This window comes from Myodes glareolus, chromosome 23 (assembly GCF_982192425.1).
Source record: "Myodes glareolus chromosome 23, mMyoGla1.1, whole genome shotgun sequence".
Classification (NCBI taxonomy): domain Eukaryota; kingdom Metazoa; phylum Chordata; class Mammalia; order Rodentia; family Cricetidae; genus Myodes; species Myodes glareolus.
In genome coordinates, this window is record NC_142048.1 from 55,557,519 (window position 1) to 55,579,473 (window position 21,955).

The window sequence follows — 21,955 nt, forward strand, 5'->3', positions numbered from 1 at the left end:
GATGGTTGAATGCGAGATGGGGATACGTCTCTTCTCCCCTGTGATAAGATGTCCAAACAGACAGTAGGACAAGTGACTGCAGACTTTATTAGCAAAGGCCGCTGGCACAGGCTCGGTGATGTGTTAAGGCTGAAGATCGCTCTGTCCCGGGTACCCTGCTTCTTCTTCCTCGGTCCCAGGGAACTACCCCGCAGCTGTGGCGAGACAGGCATGTCTTGGGCATCGCAGTTGCTTTCCCAGAGTACCTGGCTTCCGTTCTGTAGGAAAGAGTAGAGTCATACGGTGCTCAGATCTTTGGCATCCAACACTGAGCAGGTTGTGTGTGCACGTGTGTCTGTGTGTATGTGTATGTGCATGTGTGTTGTTTGCTTCTGGGTAGCAGAACAATAACTGAACTAACACACTTACTGACCAGAAACAGAGCGACAGACACAGGGCAAATCATGCATTATCTACTTCCACTCTGCTGCCTAAGCAGCCCAAAGCAGTGGATGAGAATTAATGGAAATTCCCTCAGGAAAATAAACTCCGCTGGGGTGAGATAAGATGGAGCTCTCCCTAGATAAGCACAACACTTGGCATTTTGAAGAGCACCCTCCTGTCCCTGGTGGCCTTACCCTGAAGGTGGCTTTTCCTGTCTCTGTCCTTGGTGCAGAAGAAGTGGCCCCGATAAGCGCGTCTGTATAGTAGTTTAGGATGGAGGCCTGCATGGGCTCCATCTTATTCACTAGTGGTCCTCTGTAGTAAGAATCAATAATTTACAAAGTAATGATGAATTAGAAAGCCTGAACTAGAGTGAAATCTGCAGACTTGTTATAAAAGTCCCCTAGTTTCATATTCCCATGACAGATATATGCAGCCCCGAAAGGGACAATGAAAGCCTGGATGGCTGTGGCTGAGTCCAGCATCCCCTGTTAGACACGTGATGCTAGTTGGCTTTGTTCTGAGTGCAAGTGTGCTGTGCACACAGAGCCTCAGGATTCAGGTACTGTTGAACGGTGGCACGTAGGAGACACAATCTCCCCAAACTTCTCCTGAGCTCATACACTGGGCAAGGCACAGTGCCCAGTTCATTTCTTATGCATCCTGCCAGAATTTTCCCCTGTATCTATCAGTGTTGCATATAGGGATGGCATACGTGTACATGTGTGTAGTATGAGGGCTGGCTTGTTGGGGTTTCTGTCCCTCCCAGTACCCCAACAGCCGGCAAGCAACAAAGAAAATCACACACAGGACTCCTTAAGGTTATAAACTGATTGGCCCATTAGGTCAGGCTTCTTGTTAACTCTTATAACTTATGTTACCCCATTATCTTTATCTACATTAGCCACATTGGCTCCATACCTTTCTCAGCTGGGCAAGTTACATGCTGCCTCTTCGGTGGTCTGCGCAGGAGTGGCTGAGAGAGAGCTTCTGCTTCCAGAATACTCCCAGTCTCTTTGCTCCACCCCTACTTCCTGTCTGGCTTTCCCGCCTATACTGCCTGCCTGGCCAATCAGCGTTTTATTAAAATATAATTGACAGAATACAGATAATTCTCCCGCACCATTTCCCTCTCTTTTTTTTTTTTAAACAAAGGAAAATACCCATAATCCATTTGTTGGGAACATGGGCGTAGTATTTCAAGCTACTTCCTGCTGGTTGGGGGCGCTGATAGTCTTAAGGAGGCCTAAAGAAAATTTAGAGTTATAATCAAGTCATGACTGGAGTATCCTGTGAGTCTCGATCATCTCAGGCAGCAGTCTTGGATCAGTTCTGGATGTAGACCTCTGTCATCTGGGCCATCTGTTCCTATCGGAGATTTTTCAGGTGGCCTCCCTTGGTCAAAGGTGATTATTCTTAACTCTGAATAAATCCAGAGTCTCTCGTTTTCTGTGGAAACAAAAGCAAAATCTCTTCTCCAAAGTAACATACCTTTTGACTTCAGTTTTGAAGCCAAGGTATTTTCAAAATTCCTATCTTGGGTTAGTTCAGCAGCATTTATAAACAAAAGTCTTTTAGCAGTTGTTGCTCCTTCCTCAGCAATCAAATAATTTAAAGAGAGCATAATAGCATACAGTATGAAGATTCTCTGTGCATTTTCCATCTTTATGTGGCTTTATTTTAACCTCTATTTCTTTTATTTTTACTTTTACTTTTTGAGACAGGATCTTTGTATATCGTTGTCCTGGAATAACACTGTAGACCAGGCTGTCCTTGAACTCAGAGATCCTCTGTCTCTGCCTCCCCAGTGCTGGGATTAAAGGTGTTTGCTACCACACCTTGAACTCAGAGATCTGTCTGTCTCTGCCTCCCAGGCATTGGGATTAAAGGTGTGTGCTACCACACCCTGAAGTCACAGAGGTCAACTACCTCTGCCCCTTAAAGTCTCAGAGGTCAATATGCCTCTGCCTCCCAGGCATTGGGATTAAAGGTGTGTACCACCACACCCAACTACTCTCTTTCTTTCCTTTTAACTTTAAGAACTTTAACTTTTAGCCTGCATATACACACTGTAAACCATTTAGAGGTTTTCTTCCTCTTTGAATCTCTCTTTACTGTATATTTTTCTTTTTCTGACCACATGAGCCATTAATTTACTAAGCAATATGGAGAGCCGTGGCTTTGACGGCTAGATCCAGCTCATTCCTTAGCATTTCAGCCTCAAGGCTGAGGTACCAGCCAGAGCTGTGTTCACTGCCACAACTCTATGGCGTTTCAAGGTCCTTGCCAGCAAGCAAGCTGCAGCATTCTGCTCACAGACCACACTCAGTCTGACTGCCTGCCTGAAAGAGTCAGAGTTTGCCCTGGCAGGACGGCCCAGAAAACCGGCATTTTAAAACAGCACAGCTTTTTTCCTGCTACGACTGAAAACCGAAAAGCATGTGTTCAGCTTTTCACCAACACTGTTTAAGTGTTTCACGGCAGGACCTCTTAATGAGCTACAAAGTTTTGCAGCTAAGGCTGAGTCAGGAAGCCTCTCTTAGATGAGAGCATTTGCTTGCCTTTAGCAAGCAGAGCAGAACCGAGAAATTGCTGCTACCAAGAAACCATGATTTACTCTATTCTTTCCCAAGCTTTCTCAAGCTTTCTGTGGATTCAGTTATCCACGTCTGGGCGCCATATGTAACATGTGGGGCCGGCTTGTTGGGGTTTCTGTCCAGCCCAGTACCCCAACAGCCGGCAAGCAACAAAGAAAATCACACACAGGACTCCTTAAGGTTATAAACTGATTGGCCCATTAGGTCAGGCTTCTTGTTAACTCTTATAACTTATGTTACCCCATTATCTTTATCTACATTAGCCACATTGGCTCCATACCTTTCTCAGCTGGGCAAGTTACATGCTGCCTCTTCGGTGGTCTGCGCAGGAGTGGCTGAGAGAGAGCTTCTGCTTCCAGAATACTCCCAGTCTCTTTGCTCCACCCCTACTTCCTGTCTGGCTTTCCCGCCTATACTGCCTGCCTGGCCAATCAGCGTTTTATTAAAATATAATTGACAGAATACAGATAATTCTCCCGCACCACATGTGTGCTGTGTACACCTGTTTCCTACCATACAAAGGATTAGAGTAGCCGTATATGTATACCCTTGCTCCTGGCTTTTCCCACTAACATGGCTTATCAATTTATCTCTTGTATCACTCTGCATGTATGTATGAGAGTGTCCATGTACACATACTGGCTATTTTCCTAACTGATCCTCCATGGGATAAGTGTGGCATAGTTCATTTACTCAGACCCTGAACGGAATCTTAGATTGTTGTGGCTTTTCTGTTCATTTGTTTTTTGTTTCAAGAAAGGGTTATACATAGCCCTGGCTATCCTAGAACACATACAGATATCTGTCTGCCTCCACCTCCTGAAATTAAAGGAGCCACCACCCCCAGTTATAACATTCATAGTCTTGTGTTGTTTTATTGAGATAGGATTTCACTGTGTATGTGGCGATGGCCTCAGACTTGGATCCTTCTGATTCACTCAGTCTTGCGCATCTCTTGTGCAAACAACATTTATCTCTACAGGTAGTGCAGGAGGCCACATTTCCTCCTAGGATGTCTATTTTACTTTCCTAGTTTTGAAATTGTGTCACAGGCAATGTTTTCTTGTCCCCTAGTTTTATCCTTGAAGTGAGGAACAAGCTCCCCTTGCGGGCACAGTACTTTAGACTAAGTGTCACATGCCCACTTCGGCTGGTGTGGGGCCCACACGCAAGGTCACACATCTGCACATTAGGTTTCAGAGGGATCAGTGTTTCTTATTCCTGGGTGACAAACTGGGGTGACTTACAGAAAGGTGTGGGTCATAGCTGTAACCTTCTGTGCCGTTCTCTGCCTAAACCAAGGGCAAGACCCTCTGTTGGTCTAGAGGCGTGGTCATGTGAGCTGAATCTGGGGCTAAGACTGAGAAGCAAATGTCCAGAATGATCCAGTGTGTTCTCAAGAACATACGAGAACTTGTGCTGTGGTTCCCCAGCAGAGAGCCGTGTTCCCAGAAGAGAAATGTGCATCATAAGGACAAGGCTGGTCAGGAGACACAAGGTCTAGAATTCAGGCTAATTTAGATTCATTTCCCTAAAATCTCTGGAAAGAGAGAGAGAGAGAGAAAGAGAGAGAGAGAGAGAGAGAACACATGTGGAGATGGAACCAAGTCCAGGGCTAGCTAAGTGCTCTATCACTGAGCCATAACCCCAGCCCAATGTCCTTCATTTATATTTGAAATCATTTTTCCAAGGTTTTTATATCTGAAAGCCAGATAAGAGGTGGGTAATATGGATGCCATTCCTTTCTAACACTTGGTGGGAGTAAGTCAGCTAGACAAGATGACAGACTCTTCAGAGATTGACAAAATTAGATTCTTATGCATGTGGCAATGATAAACACTCATAATATCAGTCCTTTGGAGGCAGAGGCAGGAGGATCACAATTTTGAGGACAGCCATAGCTACATAACCGGTATAAGACCAGAGTTACAGGGCAAGACCCTGTCTTGAACAGAAAATAAAAGCCAACAACAAACGAGACAACTGGCAAAGCTCATGTAACCCCAGGTTCAAATACCCCTTTGCGACTCACAGGTGGAGTTCAGCCAAATGCCAGCTGAGCTGTAGCTCTGTTTTGGTGCCTGGCTTTCCCAGTCTCGCGGTAATAACAGCTCCTACTGCTGAGCATGAATTTCCCTTAATCCAGGCTTTCCATGAGGTCGATAGCGTTGGTGTGCCTGTTTGCAGGTGAGAGATCCAGGCTCTAGAGACCAGAGGGTCTCCCTCGGGACTGAGCAGTCAGAGGAGCTTAAATCCAGTGTGACAAGCCACACTTTTCACTCTGATCCCAGCCCCAGTGGCCTCTGTGTCTCCCATAGCCTCCCCTTCCTAGAGGGAAGGCCGAGAGCATGGCCTGGTGGGTCAGTACAGTACACCGGGCTTGAATGTGGGTGGAAAACCCTGAAAACGTCCAATCTGATGTTCAATTTGAATGTCTGAGTAAAATCTCCATCATTAAAATCCACCCCAACGGTTCTGTTAGGTTGGAAATGTCTTTTAGGTCATTGAGCTACATTACCTCTCTAACGTTAAAACTGATGCCGGACTAATGTATGTGTCCCTGTTAAATAGAAATAAGTTGAGAGACCGCTCCAAATGTTCTAAATAAAGAATTGTCATGGCTATGAAAGTGGGGGCTCATACCCTCAGATGGCCACATCATAAATAAGAGAGCAGTGTTATAGAAATCCCGGCCACCAGTGCACAGAGCTCTGACTTTGTCCTGAATCCCTTGCTGAGTTCACCGCAGACTTACTTATCTTAAGTCTTTTGGCGATTGTCTTAAGGCAATGTTTTCCCAAATCATAGCCCCTTACACAACCATTTGGGCCATATATCTGTGATCTACTCACCCTCCCACGATTCCTGTGGGGGTCACTCAGGACCACTTCCCCTCTTCCTTGGGTTTGTGACTAGCAGTCCTAGTAATGACAACTTGGAGAGCATCTACCTCCACAGCGCTCACCCCAAATCCCGAGGAAGCTCTGAAACCCTCTCATGCCCTGTGGTGTAGTCAGCGTCCTTGACTCCCTCTTGTTACATCATGACTTTGTGCTTTTGTTTCTCATCCCTATCTTGATTGTTTTCAGGCCAATCTTTCCTCACTCCATGCTTCCTTTCTTTTCTCCCTCTTTTTGAGATAAGTTCTCAACCCCAAACTGCCCTCAAAATCGCAATCTTCCAGTCCCCACCTCCTGAGGACCTGGATGACAGATGTGCACTGTCATTTCTGGCCCCAGATGATTTCAAATGTGTTTTTAAAGTCAAGTGTGACAGAGGGTTACACCTATAATTTCAGTTCTTGGGAGGCTAATCCAGGAGGATCACCACAAATTTGAGTCCAGCCTGCATAGTAAGCTCTAGGCTAGCTAGGTTTGGCTACAAAGTGAGACCTGCCTCAGAGAGAGAGAGAGAGAGAGAGAGAGAGAGAGAGAGAGAGAGAGAGAGAGAAAGAAACAGACAGCCACAGAGACACAGCTACAGAAACACAGATGCAGAGATACACAGACACACACACACACACACACATTTTTTCCTGAATTTTCTTGACAACAAACCACATAACTACATCCTTGGGGTTTTTTTTGTCATAAATGTCTCCATAAATTTTCTGAACAAGCATGTTCTTCTCTCACCATTGTATATCAGAAGGGCTGACCTGGCTGGAATTCTAATGTCCTGTGTACTAGCATGCTACTCTGAAATACTATGATATTTTACATTCTACAGTTTGCCGATTGTCTCACCATGGCCCCTTTTAATCTACTTCTCTGTGCGCATCCTCAGCACGCAGAGATCAGGAACCTGCTCACCCATGTCTACTCTCAGCCTTTCACCTGCCACAGTCTCTGCAGAGCAGCACAATGCAGTAGCTGTCCATCAACAGAGCAATATTCCCAGAACCCTTTACTCCTTCTTGTATTTTGACACACTGAAAAGTGCCCAACTCTTAGGCCTGGGTCAACCCAGGTGATGGCTGTCCTGTGTCCCTCACAGCCTGATGAACAGACACTGATCTGTCACACCTATAGCCACACATGCTGAACCCAAGTGCAATAGCAGGGCTCCCATGGCCAAGGCAACCACCCACCAATCTTGAGACAAGCCTATTCCAGGATAGCGCTGACATTCAGATTCCAATTCAGGATTCCATCCATAGTCACCCAGTTGCACAAAGGACAGAAGTCAGCACACATCTACTGCAGAGCTCCCCTGGACGGTAGTCACTGTTACTGTGAGTTTACAGATGACAGGCAACAGGCAAGACTAACACTGGCTCCATGGCTCATCCTGGAACAGTGACGTGGAGCATCTCACAGACACTCTCCCTGAATCCCTCGCTGGGTCTTCTGGGTTGTTTGGAAAGTACTCTTTCTCTTAGGGATATGGTTTTCATCATACATAAGCCTAACATTATACCTGCTAGTAACATATCAGAATCTCCACTTTAAAAGACCCCATTATTAATAAAACCAGTCTTAGTGGAGGAAGGTAGCTCACTAGCAGAGTGTGTACCTAGGAAGCACAAGGTCCTGGGTTGGTTCCACCCCAAGAAAACCTGAAAATCAGAGTGCAGTCTTTCTTATAAAAACTAAAAATGAACCTAGATTGCGTCTCTCCTCTAAGCCTAACTTGGCAATTGCATGCATGGAGCCCTTGGTCACTGGCCCGGGAATCAGGTCCTTGAGACAGATGGTTACTGGTCTGTGGAAGTTGATCAGGACTGCACAGCATTAAAAGTCCCTATGTGGGTGCCCTGCTTGATGACCAGACACTGCTCAGGCCTGTCAACAACTGGGTGGCTGGATGCCACCACCACAAATGGGCTCCTGACCAAATTATGAGGGTGGCCTCAGAGGGTCCCTAGTCTCATGGCCACCTCGCCTTTCCAGAGCGACCATGAGGACCTAGTGGAGGCTGATGGAGCAGCTGGGACTCTGTCTATTGGCCCAAAGAGGATGAGGGGTGACAGGCAAAGGCCATTGTCCCCCAAGCATGGAGACCTGCTCCTCTGCTGTCCATGGCTTTTGCGGAGAGGCTCCCAGAAAGGATGACCATAAAAATAAAACATGGTGGTCCCTCAGCAGAGTTAACAATTATCCACCATGTCCTAGGCAGGATGAGCAGGGCCCTCAGGCCTCAGTTTTGGGGTAAGGAATATGGGAATAATCATGTTCTGGTTTGCCTTTCTGTTAATGTCATAAACATCATAACCAAAAACAAATTATAGAAGAGAGGTTTATTTCTGCTTATACTTACAGGTCTGTCATAATCTATTATTGAGGGAAGTCAGGGCAGGAACTCGAGGCAGGAACCTGGAGTCAGGAGCCATGGAAGAATGTGGCTTACTGACTTGCTCACTGGGTCATGCTCCCCTAACTTCCTATACCACCCAAGACCACCTGGCCAAGGTGCCACCTCCTACCGTGGATTGATCCTGCATGCCCAGAGTCCAGTCTGATTGAGGCAACCCCACAGTTGAGATTCCCTCAGATAACAGTGGGCTATCAAGGCAATAGCAGAAGCTAACTAGGAGAAAGATAAAACAGTCCATAAAAAATATGTCCTGACATATCCCTTGTTGGGCACACAGCTTGTTCTGAGGGGAGTAAGAAATGGTAGCAACCCCAGCATACTTTATAAATGACAATTGGCCATGGGCCCTGTGTGTCCTGCAGTAGCAGTGTGGTTCAGGATGTGCTGCTCTCACAGGCTAAGAAACGGGTCCCTCTGGCAGATACCTGGCAGCCATGCTGAGCCCCGGAGTTTATTTGAGACCCCACTTCTCCTGCAAGGCAACCGAGGCAGAGGAGCACTCTCTGCCAGAGAAGGCTCAGAGCAGAGGCCGGTGACCCTGGCGTAGCCCCCGACCGTGGGGCAGCCCAGTGAGGCTCTACTGCTCACAGCTGATGAGGAACTGGACTGACCCAAGGCTGTGTGTGCTCAAATGGGGGTAGGCAGGGCTTGAGGGCTGCTGTCCTCTGTCTTCAGTAAAAGTGCTGGTGGCGTTCCTTAGGACTGAGCGGACTGGGTGTGTCCCGAGATGATTGTCTAGTCTCCTTTCCCAAATGACCTTGCCTGCCTGCTACTGAGGCCTAAATTAGGAAGGTTTATGGGCCCCTTGTTTGTGTTGGCCATGGAGGGGAAGATTCTGTTCCATCCTGGGCCAGCTTCTATAGCTCATCCAAGTACCTCAGGGACATGGAAAATGGGCTTAGTCATGTTTTTACACTGCCGCCGAGCAGAGCATCTCACACAGGCAGCATAAGGCCCCCACAAGCTATCCTGGGGCTTTGGTGAGAGTATGAAGATTCTGGAAAGTTCTGATTAAGATTAAGCCAGAGGTACCAGTGGCTCAGAACTGGGGTGGGGTGGGTGGGAGGACACCACAAGAGATGGCGTGGACCTCAGGAGACAGAGCACAGAGAAATCTCCCGAGGATTGTGGCCTAGGGCTCACAGCTAGGACTGACACCTTGAAAGGGGCCCTGAAGTGAAATGTGGAGGGTGGGCAGCATCTTGCTAGGGGAGAGGGAAGCTTCGCTGCCGGGAGGAAACAGGTCCATAGGCTGGCGCTGGAGCGAGGAGAGCACAGGGGTAGGAGGGGGTGGCCTCACAGAGCCAGGTGAGCCAGGTATCTACAGGGGCCTCACCACTCCATCCACAGGCCTCTGCCAAGGCTGGCCCTCATGCTGGGACCTTTGTGGGCACTGGAGTGAAGTGGAAGAGAAAACAAACTTCCTATCCACATGAAGCTTTTGTTGCAGTAGAGGCTTGTGGGTAGAAATAGAATGGCTCTTAGAATCGCACCAGGAACTCAGTGTGGTCCCACAGTGACCAGTTATCCTGAGGAAGTGCTAGGGAGCAGCTGTGGGCTGCTTACAATTACCCTGAGGGCCTGGCACAAGCTGTTTCAAGGACAGAATGCCTCAGGCAGATGAACTAAAAGCAAAGATCTCAAGGTGAGACAGGGCCAGAATTTTTTCCCCGAGGCTTTCTTCTTCACCTTATACCGGCCAAAAGTTGGGAGAACATGAAAGACAGGGTCCAGAAGAGGACAGAATCTCACTCATGCTACAGTGCATGGCCTGGGAGATGCTAAGCAGAGAGAGATTTACACAAACGAAAAAGTTTTGGCTAATAATGATTGTTAAACACAATTTTGACTGATTGGAGTGAGCTGTGAAAGCCCCCTTTATTCCTCATTTACAGTGCACACACCCTCTCCTGCTGTAGGTCCACGGCGTGACAGGGCCATGGAGTGACACGGTCACGGAGTGAGGGCCACGGAATGAGGGCCACGGTGTGACAGGGTCACAATGTGAGGGCCAGGTGTGAGAGGGCCATGGTGTGGCCCACCAGAAAAGAACTTAAGTACCTGCTCTAATCTGCTAATCCTGGCCCATAACCCTTAGGAAAGTGTCTGCTCGAATGAAAACACCTGAGATTATCATGGGAGCTTTGAGGAACTTTGTGAGACTCCATCCGGAGCTGCTAGCGAAATCCCCTTTTCGTGTCTGCTGAAGAAGTCAGGCTGAAGGCCGCAAGTGGCCTCAAGTGTTGGTCCCTGGTGATGGGCAGGTGATGAGCTGTCGGACAGCACCTTGGCCACGTGCTGGCTGCTAACTGATTGTGAGCTGACTTGGGATGTGCGTGGCTTTGGCCCAGACAGCCAAGCTGCATTTAGACACACTGGCTCTCTTGATCTAAGGAGACTTGGCAAGCCTCCCCAAAAGTGTCCTACTTACACACTACCCAGAGCACCCTGGCATGTGGAACCCTGGCATGTGGCATGTGGAGAGGCTACGTTGTGGTGGGAGACGCTGGACAGTTAATACCAGCTGGGTTTCTCATGTCTCCCTTTAGACCATGGGCTCAGGAGCCCTCAGAGGAACTTGGGAATGATACTCAATGCCCTGCATGGTTGGGCTCGTGGCCTTTAGTCAGTCGGTCAGAATATCTTCGCTACATGTCATCGGTATGGTTATTTCAGTCATCGCAATGACTCACCTGAGAAGTCGCTAAGACCGTTGAAATAGCCTAGCTGGCCTCACAAACTGTGTGACCACAAAGCTCCAAGCAGGTACACAGGCCCTTTGAGCTTCTTCACAGCACCTGAGCCAGGTGAGTCCATCCGCATCCCAGGCCTGGGGAGCAAGACCCTCGGGTCTCCACAGGCTCCGTGGCTCCTGGGAACTCTTGTGGCCCGGCGTGGGGCACCTAGTTGGGAGCTGGTAGTGCTAATTGCTAAGCTCCTCCTGGAGACTGTAGAGTAAAGTGTGCATAGGCCAGTCCAGACCCTGCTGGAGGGTACGGAATTTGTCATTGCCCATGTGTGAATTCAGCCTGTGCTGGGTTCCAAGCCCCGCTTGAGGTCCTGTGTGCTGGTACTCATAATGGAACAGTGGGTACATCCTGAAACCAGACCCACAGAGGATGGTGGCCCAAGAAGGACAACATGGGAAAGGTGTGACGGTGCCCAGTCTAGGGCGAGGTGGATGGGAGATGGTGTTGTCCTCGGGAGCAGAGGCTACTGGGTGTGGCTGGCAGTGGAGGATTCTGGTCATGTGGCCTATGGCCATCAAGAGCATGGACACTGTTGGCTGTCAGGCTCAGTTGTGTGTGTGAGAGACAGGCAAGCCTGAAAGAGGGGCGGGGAACATTTCCTGGAGCCAGTGACAGTCTGACAAGTCTTAAAGCTTGGCCCTGTGGCTGTAGGGAGCGTGGGCCAGGAAAGCTCCTGTGTGCCCAAGGGGCACGGTTAATAGGAGGAGGAATTTGGGGTGTAAGGGCTTAGTTCATAGGCATGCAGTGTGCCTGTGTGACCCAAGATATCCAGACAGAAGCTTGTATCTAGGCAGCTGCCAAAAACCAGCCCCGAGATGTAGAAGTCCATGACCTGACGGTCAGTTCCAAATGCCTCGGGAAAGGAAAAAAACACCACCTACAACCAAAACTAAGCCACATCCAAGACAGCACCATCTTACCTCAGAGGCAGGAGATCTGGGACCACCTCACATCCATGGAGCTGTGTACAGATTCCCTCATGCCCAGCAGCTGCACATAACCAGCCCCACCCCCGCCCCGCTCCCTCTACAGCTGTGAAGACCCACAGGTGGCTTTTCAGGGAACACAGACCCCCGACAATCCCTCTGCCGATGCTGTCCGAGGAGGGTGAGCCCCTTCCGGTGAAAGGAGGTCTCTCTCCACCCAGGGCAGCTTCCACAGGTGACCAGATGAGTCTGGAGAGACACGTCCACAGGCAATCTGGATGGGAGACAGGTCAGGCAGGCAGGACCGTGACACCCAGTTGTCACAGGGGCAAGCCTGAGCTCTGAGTCTGCAGTCTTCTCAACTCCAAAACAGTTTCACTCTCTCGGGGCCCAAGGGAGTGTTGGGGCTGCTGCAGGATTGGTTTACTCTAGCCAAGGACACAGCAGCCGCTTCCTGGTGGGCAGGATTGGCCGCCAGGTCCTGATTACTCAGAACAATGGCCTTCTTGGTGGTGTGCAGCACAGTTGCTGCTTAGGCTGGTTATTTTTACCCTGTGGTCATTGCCGTGGGCCGTGCTTACTCACACCCCCGAGGCTTTGGGAGTGCTCACCACGCAGCTCTTATTTAATACCCCTATTTCTATGTCAGCTCTCTCAGTGCATGCTGGTCTCAGGCATGGAGAGCACCTCCTTGTCCCTGGTAATGCTCAGGACCAGATCAGCCTGAAGACCCAATAGGACCTGACTCCTGAGAACCTGCCCCCAGGGTCCCCCAGGGGCTCTGATGCTGTCTTAGCCGTGATGAAACACCATGACCAGAACAGCTTGGGGAGGGGGGGAGGCTCATTCGGCTTGGGCTTCTACAGCAGTGTTCGTTGTCAAAGGAAGCCAGGGCAGGAACCTGGAGGCCTGATGCACAGGCCATGGTGGTGTGCTGCTAATGTGCTCTGACTGGGGCTGCTCCCCATCTCTTGCTCAGCCTGTTTATTTTAATAGGCCCCAGGACCAGCAGCCCAGGGGCAGCACCACTCACAATGGACTGGGCTCTCCCCCATCAATCACTAAAATGCCCTGTAGATTTGCCTGCCTACGGCCTATGTTATGCAATCGAGACCCCTTCCGATCAGGTGTGTCAGGTGACATGAAACTAACCAGGATCAGAGGAATCTTTCAGCCTGGCAGTGGTGGTGCACACCTTGAATCCCAACACTCGGGAGGCAGAGGCAGGCAGGTCTCTGTGAGTTTGAGGCCAGCCTGGTCTATGAAGTGAATTTCAGGACAGCCAGACCTGTTACACAGAGAAATCCTGTCTAGAGAAACCAAAAAGAAAAAGAGTAATCTTTCAAAAATAACAATAAAATATGTGACCATTGTTCTGTTTTTTTTTTTAATTTTTGTTTGTTTTCCTACAGCTCCAAGAACAACAAGATTTTCCGAGAGAAGATGGCCATGGACTCACAGACCCTGAAGAAGAAGATCAGCAGGACATGTGATGAGGCAGCCCGCACCCTCCTCAACAGCCTCCTGCTTTATGTCTTGGACCGGGAAGATGGACCCCAGAAGGCAGACGACAAAGCAACCAGGGCCAACTACCCATCCCAACTCCAGGACGTGGGCCGGAGACCCACACGGTTCCAGCTTCTACAGGCTAAGTTCATGGGCACTGGCCGGGAACCCCATCTCAAGAAGACCCGGGAAGTGGGCCGGCTGATCTCCAAGGACAAGCAAGGACCTGGTAAAAGTTTTGTAAACGCCACTATCAACAAGCTCCTAGAAAAGACCAAGGAAGGAGCCAACAGTGTCAGCCAGAGGACCCCAGGCAGTGAGAAGCCGCGGTGGAGCCCCTCGAGTGGGAAGAACACTGTGAAAAACATCCTGAAGAAGTTCTTGGCTGCAGAGGAGAAGGAAGCTAAGGAGAAAGAGGAACGCCAGAAGCCCCCTGCTCAGCGGACTGGAGCTGCCAGGGGCTTCCTGCCGCGGATTGTGGGCCGGAGCTCCATCCTCTCCAAGCTGAGGGAAAGATTTGAGCAGAGCGGCTGCCTGCACTCGGAGGCTGGTGTGCTGCCCCTGCACAGAGACGGACGAAAGAGCAAGAGCCTCCAGAAGAAGAAGGAGCACAGGCCACAGGTGCGGGTCCTCCACACAGCCACCATGGCTACCAGCTGTACCCGAACTCCCCCTGCCCGGTTTCTGGCCTGCACAGCTGAGCCCCTGCCAGCCCTCAGCATCGCCACCATTGTCTGCGGCCCCCAGAGTTGGTTGTCCCATTGTGCGAAACTTAGTCACGCCGAGTCCAGACGTTGGCCCACTGGAGAAAACGTCATGTCCTCCGACGCAGAAAACCTGGAACCCAGAGGAAACAAATCACCAGGACTCATAAACGAGGAGCACCAGGAACAATTAAAGTCCTCAGTGTCCCAGGCAGTGACTTGTGTGGATAGTCACGTGGGTGCGAACACGGGTTTCTCCGGCATGCCTACCAAAGGCCAAGCCCTGCCTGGCTATATACCAGTGTTGTCCCCACTTGGACTGGACAGCTCCAGAGATACTGCCGTAGTCGAGAAGGACAGAACAGCAGAGCCCAGCACACAAGAGGTGGCAACTGGTACCCAGGGAGTGGAGGATGACCTAGAAGAGACCCCTGAAATCACCATGACTGTGTACAGCTCCGAGGATGAAGAAGAAAGGACACCTTCAGGCTCAGGAAGAGAGCCCTTCTTTGCCATCCAGAGGCACCTGCCAGAACATGAGGCGGTGTCACCGGTCCCCTTCCAACCCTCTTTAGCGGTCCAGGCTGAGCGGCGAACACAGCCCTCTATCAAGTCTCCACAGATAACAGTACAGCTTCCTGTTGTTCACGAAATGCCTTCTTCCCCTGGGCCCCTGCAGCGTGCGACGAGTCATGAAGACAATCGTTCTCAGGTTCCGAGAGGAGAGGAGAGGACTGAAAATAAAGAAGCAGTGTTTTCCACTGTGAATGAGGACAGGAGGGGTTCCCAGGCCCCAACAATACTGAACCAACCCCTTGGGAGGCCAGGGAGTCCCCAGTCTGCGGTGGAAGGCGGACGCCAGGAAGACCTAAGAGATGACACCCATGCAGATGGTGATGCCTCACAGTTATTCCTAATTCCAATGCCTTCGAAATCTTTTCCTGGTGGAATAGAGAAAAACCACGCCCTTGAGAAGTCACAGGACCTCGGGGAGTTCAGTGGCACTTCAGAGGAGAACATCTCTGACCTCAACTGGGGAAGGCATCTATGTCCAGAGTCAAAGGAAGCCCCTACCACTAGCCATGGCACCCCAAGTCATCCCACTGTTGGGGGACAATATGCAGGAGTGGGCACCAGCTCGGCCTCTGACCTCCAGCAAGGGGTATCCCCCACAGTGCTGGTATCACTCCAGGGCTGCATAAAGCCTGAGAATTCTATAGCACCAGGCAAGAACATTCAGTTTGGGCAGGAAGAGTGTAAAGGGCCCACGAAGGATTCGGCTTCGCCCTCAAGCGTCACTCAGGAAAACGTCAGCAGTGTTTTGGGCCTTAACAACCAGTCCACATTAGATAAACAGCCTATTACAAGTATCAAAGCTTCTGGGGAGGTGTCAGCTATTGGGACTGTCACTGGTCTTACAATACCACAGCCAAGTGGTACCCAGAACCCTAAATATAAGATAATAGTATGGTCAGCTGATGCTCAGAACGCTGAACACAAGACAATACCACATACGGGAGACTCCAAGGATGCTGAACACAAGACAATACCACATACGGGTGACTCCAAGGATGCTGAACACAAGACAATACCACATATGGGTGACTCCAAGGATGCCGAACACAAGACAATACCACATACGGGAGACTCCAAGGATGCTGAACACAAGATAATACCATATATGGATGACTCCGAGGATGCTGAACACAAGAAACTGCCACAGACAAGTGGTGCCCAAGATGTTAAACGCAAGCCACCATCATTGGCAAGTGGAGCCCAGAACAAGGCACACAGTCTGAAACTACAGCCACATGTGTGCCAGGATGCTGAACCCAATCCAACACCACATCTAGGTACTTCCCAGGAGCCTAAGCACAAGACAGCACCGAGGCCTAGTGGTACCCAGAATGTTGAACACAAGACAACACTACAGCAAGATAGTACCCAAGGCACTAAACAGGTGACACTATGGCCAGGTGGTACCCAGGATAATGAACAAAAGATAACACCACAGCCACACAGTGCCCAGGACCCTGAAGACAAGGCAGTGTCACAGATGGAAGATACCCAAGATGCTAAAAACAAAACAAACGTATGGACAGGTGATGCCCAAAACCCTAGACAGAAGGTAGCATCACAGTCAGGTGGTACCCAGGATACTAAATACAAGATAATGCCACAAGCAGATGGTACCCAAGACACAGAGCCCACGATGATGGCACGGGTCAGTGATGGCCAGGATGGTACACAAAGGCCTGAAAACAAGACAATGCCGTGGTCTGGTAGTGTCCAGGACTACAAAGACAAGAAAACACAAAAATCCAGCAGCCACCCTTTGGTGTCAAGCAGCTCCTCAAAGGATGAGAGCAGAGCCACTGAAGAAAGCATCTCCAAAGACACGGTGCAGAGCCACCTCCTCATGTCGGCAGTGCCGGCTGTTCAGCCTACGGGAGCTGCAGTTTCTTTCCCGGTGTCGACTGAGTCTCTGCCAAGTGTTTCAAGTGAGCCAGCACTGAGGAGAAGCGGTTCAGGTACAGAGAACAAAATTACAGCCATGGAGAGTGTAACATCCCCAATACCACAGAAGAATCCCACAGAGTCTCTGGGCCACTCACAACTGCCCGCTGTGGGTCAACAGGCACTGGACAGGAAGTCCCCTGAGAGAGAATGCTTGTGTGGAGAAGCACACTCCTCTATGCACCCTCTAAGGCCAGCCTCAAAGGGGGAGACCAGACAGGTGGAGCCAGCCTATGGTCCAGAGCCCCCTGTCCTCACCCAGAAGGCAGAGCACAGGTCTGGTCGCCAAGCAAAAAGCTTGGGGAGTGAAGCCAAAGAGAGTCTCGCAACCCAGGGAGACATGGGTAGGCCACAGAGTCACCTTGGATCAGAGGTAGCTGGTACAGGGCGTGCAAGATTACACCAAACTGGACAGCCAGATGTGCTGTGTGTGGCAGAACCTCATGAAGAAGCATGGGCTTCTCAGGACCTAGTAGGGAAGGGAAAGATGCCAGTGGGAGAGAGTCCCAGCTGGCACAGGAACAGGGGTCAGGAGCATCCCCTGGGACCACTGGGGAGGCAGGAAAGAAACCCAACTCAAGGAGACAACCTTCAGGCTGATGAAGCCACCTCAGAGAACCCGAGGAAGCCTTGTGATCTGTCTATGCAGAAACAAACCCAGAGTCAGGGACAGGCCAGCCAGCTAGCACCTCAGGCCTGGGAACAACCGGACAGGACACCTGAAGACGTACCCACTGCTGGCTCAGGTGGGGAGCCTCCAAGTGTGGGCCCCATCCTTGGCAGTCAGCAAAGCCGAGGTGTTCTGCACCTGCCCCAAGAAGGCCAGTCCCTGGCTGGTAGCAGGACCACAGTCTGCTCCCTCGACACAGCAGATAACTCTCCCTGGCTCGCATCTAACGCTGGGAGCCAACCACTCTTCCAAACCCTTGCCCAGTCTGGCTCCCCAAATGCCCCTAGGGCAGAAAAGGACCTATCAGACCACAGGCATCACAGGTCGGTGCACTTTGCAAAATACCGTGCCCAAAGCTTCAGGGACCAGCAAGCCTTTGAGCTGTCCTTTAGGCCCACGGTCCTCAGGTCCAGTGATACCTTTGAGCCCCCAAAGTGAGGACTCACGTGGAGCCAACACATTTGTCTCCAAATGAACATGACTTTGAGCATCCCCTGCAGAGAGAATGCAGATATTAACTTCCCTCGTTTTCTCTCACTTTACATGAACTAATTCTGGAGATGCACATGGCTGGTGCTTGCCTGTGTTCAAAGCAGCTGCAAGGCTTCTTAAAATGAGAAAGACATTAGCTATCCAAGGCTGCTGGCTGTGGCCCGTTGCTCTCACAGGTTTTTGTGGTGTTTGACCAGCACTGTGACTTGGAGAACACAGCACATTCACCTCTGTCTTGGCAGAGGAGAGATCAGAGCCATGGGCTGTACTCTGGTCCTCTGCTCCCCAGAGCTTCCCAACTATGACCCTGCCTACCACCAAAATTCAGTGCCTGTGACCTATAACGCATGACCTATGACCTGAACCTCACATATGTGTAAGAGCAATGCTTGCCAAGCCGTGTCTCACTCTAAGCTGGTGCCAGAGGCTTACTGATTACAGCAGGCAGAACCTTGGGGGTCACAGACTGGTTTATCCCTTCAGCAGACAGCAGGAGAGGCAAACACAAGGAGTCACCAGAGGCTGTCCCATTGTTGATCTGAGGCACACAGTTCCAAGCACGCTTTTGCTTAGAACTGAGCAGTGATAAAAACACTGTCACTTCTGCTGTCACTGTGACTGCCTGGCATCCCTAGTGAGATTCATGAAGAAACTCTCCATCCTGCCATTGGCCAAGCTGCACAGGATTCCGGTTTTCAGCTGCCGACGGCCTGTCTGGAATGTTTGCTATATCCTGAGGTATATGAGGACGGGGACAGTCAGTCGTTGCAACGCTGCTTGGCATCGTTTCCATTAACAACTTGCAGTTTCCAGACACCCTTGCATGTGTCCATGTCACACACCCGAGCAGTGTGCACCTCTTCAAGCTCTGGTCGCCACACCCCCTGACTTGTGGGGATGCCCTACACACCACAGACCCGCAGAAAAGCCGAGGTGGTGATCAACATCCCGGGATGCTCTCCTTTGAGTGATGATTTCCTCGGCTTCTGTCCTTTGGAGACTTGCTGTTGCTTTCCGCACAACTGAGAAATTCCCTAGAAGGCTCTCCCTGCTCTGGAGAGGGTTCTCTATCCTCTGGAACTTCCGTTGTTTTCTGACTCAAATATCCACAACAAGAATGTCCTGTCCTATCCCTAAGGAGGCTGACTGTGGGTGTCCCCAACCCAGTTCAGGGACACCTGAGTGGACAAATGAGCCATTGCATACGAACCTGAGACCCTAATCATGCAGAAAGTGCCAGGTGTTTGTGTAGTGAGCTCAGTGCTCCCCTTGTAGGAGGCAGGACTCCTCCTCTCCCCTTTCATGAGCCTTTGCTGAAGTTACAGAAGTACATTTATTTCCTGAACACAGGGTGGTGCCCCTTTGTGTTTCAGCCTGGGGTCATCCCCCATGTCCTGGGGTCCTGAGGAGATAGATGCCTTGACTTGTTTTTTCAAGCTCAGCCAATCAATATTGGGGGTACATGGAGCTACAGGGTGCAATGATCCCCTACCCAGAGTCTCTGGGAGGCTAGCTCCTAAGGGCCGTGAGACACGAGGGTAGGTGTGGTCCCAGTGGAGGTCACAGAGCTCCCGTGAGCCTTTTCTGAGTTATCAACAAGATCTGCACCCACCAGGGATGGCCGTGGAGGTGGGAAATGGCTGGAAGCCTTGAAGTGCCCAGGTTTGGCTGTCTCCCACCAGACAGGTACAAAACCAATTTACCTGTCTTCTTTCCTTATATGCTTTGTTCCGCAAAGAACATGAGATGATATTTGATAAAAAGCATGAGAGACAGAGGAGATAAACATTACATGCTCACCAGGCATTCCTCTGGAAAGCATCAGTAATAGGACTTTGCTGAAGGTTTTTGTTCATTGGTTTGGTTTTAAGATGGAGTACTTTTACAAGAAAGAACAAGCATTTTCCCTCCTGCTATCTTTAAAAAGTCCTGGAAGTTTGATGAGGGAGCAAGTAAGGTCCATTGCAGGTAGCACAGGATGGTCAGCCTGTCCCCGATGGTCTCACAGCCTCTGTGAAGTCGCCTGTGCCTTTAGGCTGAGGGTGGCACAGCTCTGCCCATTGTTCAGTAAGACTGTGAGCAATTTGATACAGTTCTAGTTGAAATTAGGGCAAGTCCCGACTGCCAAGCCTAAACCCGGTCAGCAGACAGTTCATTGCGGTGTCTGTCAGGCAGGCTGTTGTCCTAGGTGGGAAACAATTGAGACCTAGGGTGATGTGCTTAAAATCCAGATTTTAAAAACCACTTATTTCAGCTCCTAAGTCATCAGGTCATTTAAGGTACAGGATCCACTTACCGACTCATGCCCTACTGCAGGTTCCAAGGCTTTCACAGACCTGCAGCCCAGGGAGGACAGCTGGTGAGTGAGCCCAGCAGATACATGCTACACGGCCCGCCAGCAGGCACTGTGCACTGTGTAAGACGCTCCCCAGGGGCCGTCACTCTCAGAATTGGGCAGAGTCAATACCACCAATTCTTCTAATCAAAGATGCCATTTTAGCTATGTATCAACCCATGACTACCTACTAAGTTTTGTTTCTATCCTTTGTATATAAAAACTCTGAAATGGATTAATCAGAAAAAATATTTTTGTTATATTGTTTCCTCTGAATCTGTACTAACATTGTATAGCTGGAATTTTGTAAAAGGAAATAAATTATATTTCCTATTATGATCTATATATCTCGTTTATATCTGCACTTTTTTTTGACCAGGTTGGGCTCAAACTCACAGAGATCCGACTGCATCTGCCTCCCGAGTGCTGGGATTAAAGGCGTGCGCCACCTCCAGGTGAGAAAATGAAAGTGTTAAACTCTGTAGAGAGGGACACCACATAGAGAAAAGTTAAAAGGAAGAAAGAAAGAAAGAAAGAAAGAAAGAAAGAAAGAAAGAAAGAAAGAAAGAAAGAAAGAGAAATGGATTTGGCACAAGACTGGTATTTTTAAGTCCCTGATCATGAGAAATTCCTGTCCATTTCCCATAGGCTGGCACTCCAGGGAGGTACAGTCTTCAGGCTGCTCTAGCATAACCCTCCTCCCAAGGTGCTCTCCTGCTGGTTCAGGACACAATGCCTTATCTGATGAATGTCCTGGGAGTTTGAGATCTCTGATGGTGAGCTCAGTGGCCTAGGAGACTGGCTGCAACCTTCTAATTCTCAGAGTTCTGAGACAAGCAGGCACCAACTGCCTGCCAGGGGAGAGAAGGGCCTCGAGCCTCCTGCCGATCTACAAAGCTCTGATGAGCTCTACGCATACCGACTCCTGAAAGTGGACCACAGCAATGCACTTCTTACCTACCGTCGGGCACGCTGCACAGGTGCATTGCATAGGAAGTAGCCATGAAGGGAGAAGAAAATGCAGCAGGTCAAAGCCTGGGCTGTGCATGGCATGAACAACTCCATGGTATATCGGCACCAGGTCGGCAAGGATGGTGGCTCTGTCCAGACATGTCATGTGTGGGGAGAGAAGCCCTCAGCATGTTCTGGGGAAGAAGAGCAACTCCATCACAGGAACTTCCCTGGACCTGTTTAGAGACCTCACTGACTGAGGCTTTCTGCTCTCTCTTCCAACAAGGAAATTGTGGGCAGGTCTTGCAGCTCCCTAAAAAGTCATGATCCCTCAGCCCTTGGCAGCAACCAGCCTTGCAGCTCCTGGGCCTGTGTGATCAGGATCCTGTTGTTGTTGCTGCTGCCCCTGCTATTATTGGTATCTTAGCTCCACCCCATACGTAGTTGTCCGAATAAATGCCACTGTTCTGGGCCTGGTGGTTACCATTCCTGCTGTCACCTTTTCCTCCCTGCTCTTAGCTCAAGCAACTCTATTAATAGCAGGCAAGACCACTTGACAAAAGCATTTTATTAAGCCTAAATTTACATCTCCAGGTTAGGCCCTTAGGAAGTTATCTACCAACCTGCTCATCTAGTGAGCCAAGGAAAGGGAGTTTGTACCAACTGAGGCAAACTTCTGATGGAAAGAGCAGTATTTGTGCCCTCTGTGGCATAGTCTCTCATGTAAATGAGAACCTACAGCCATCCTGCCGTGCAAACAAAAGAGTA

At 49.9% G+C, this 21,955-nt stretch overlaps 1 protein-coding gene across 1 annotated transcript in view; it reads left to right on the forward strand.

Annotated features, from left to right (window-relative positions):
- Positions 1-20,581, forward strand: part of Adprhl1 (ADP-ribosylhydrolase like 1) — a 37,734-nt gene extending 17,153 nt beyond the window's left edge. The window contains exon 8 of the mRNA XM_048456381.3: positions 13,425-20,581. Coding sequence (XP_048312338.3) covers positions 13,425-17,847 — 4,423 coding nt within the window. The 3' untranslated portion in view covers positions 17,848-20,581. The remainder of the gene's footprint in view (positions 1-13,424) is intronic.
- Positions 20,582-21,955: the final 1,374 nt, after the last annotated feature.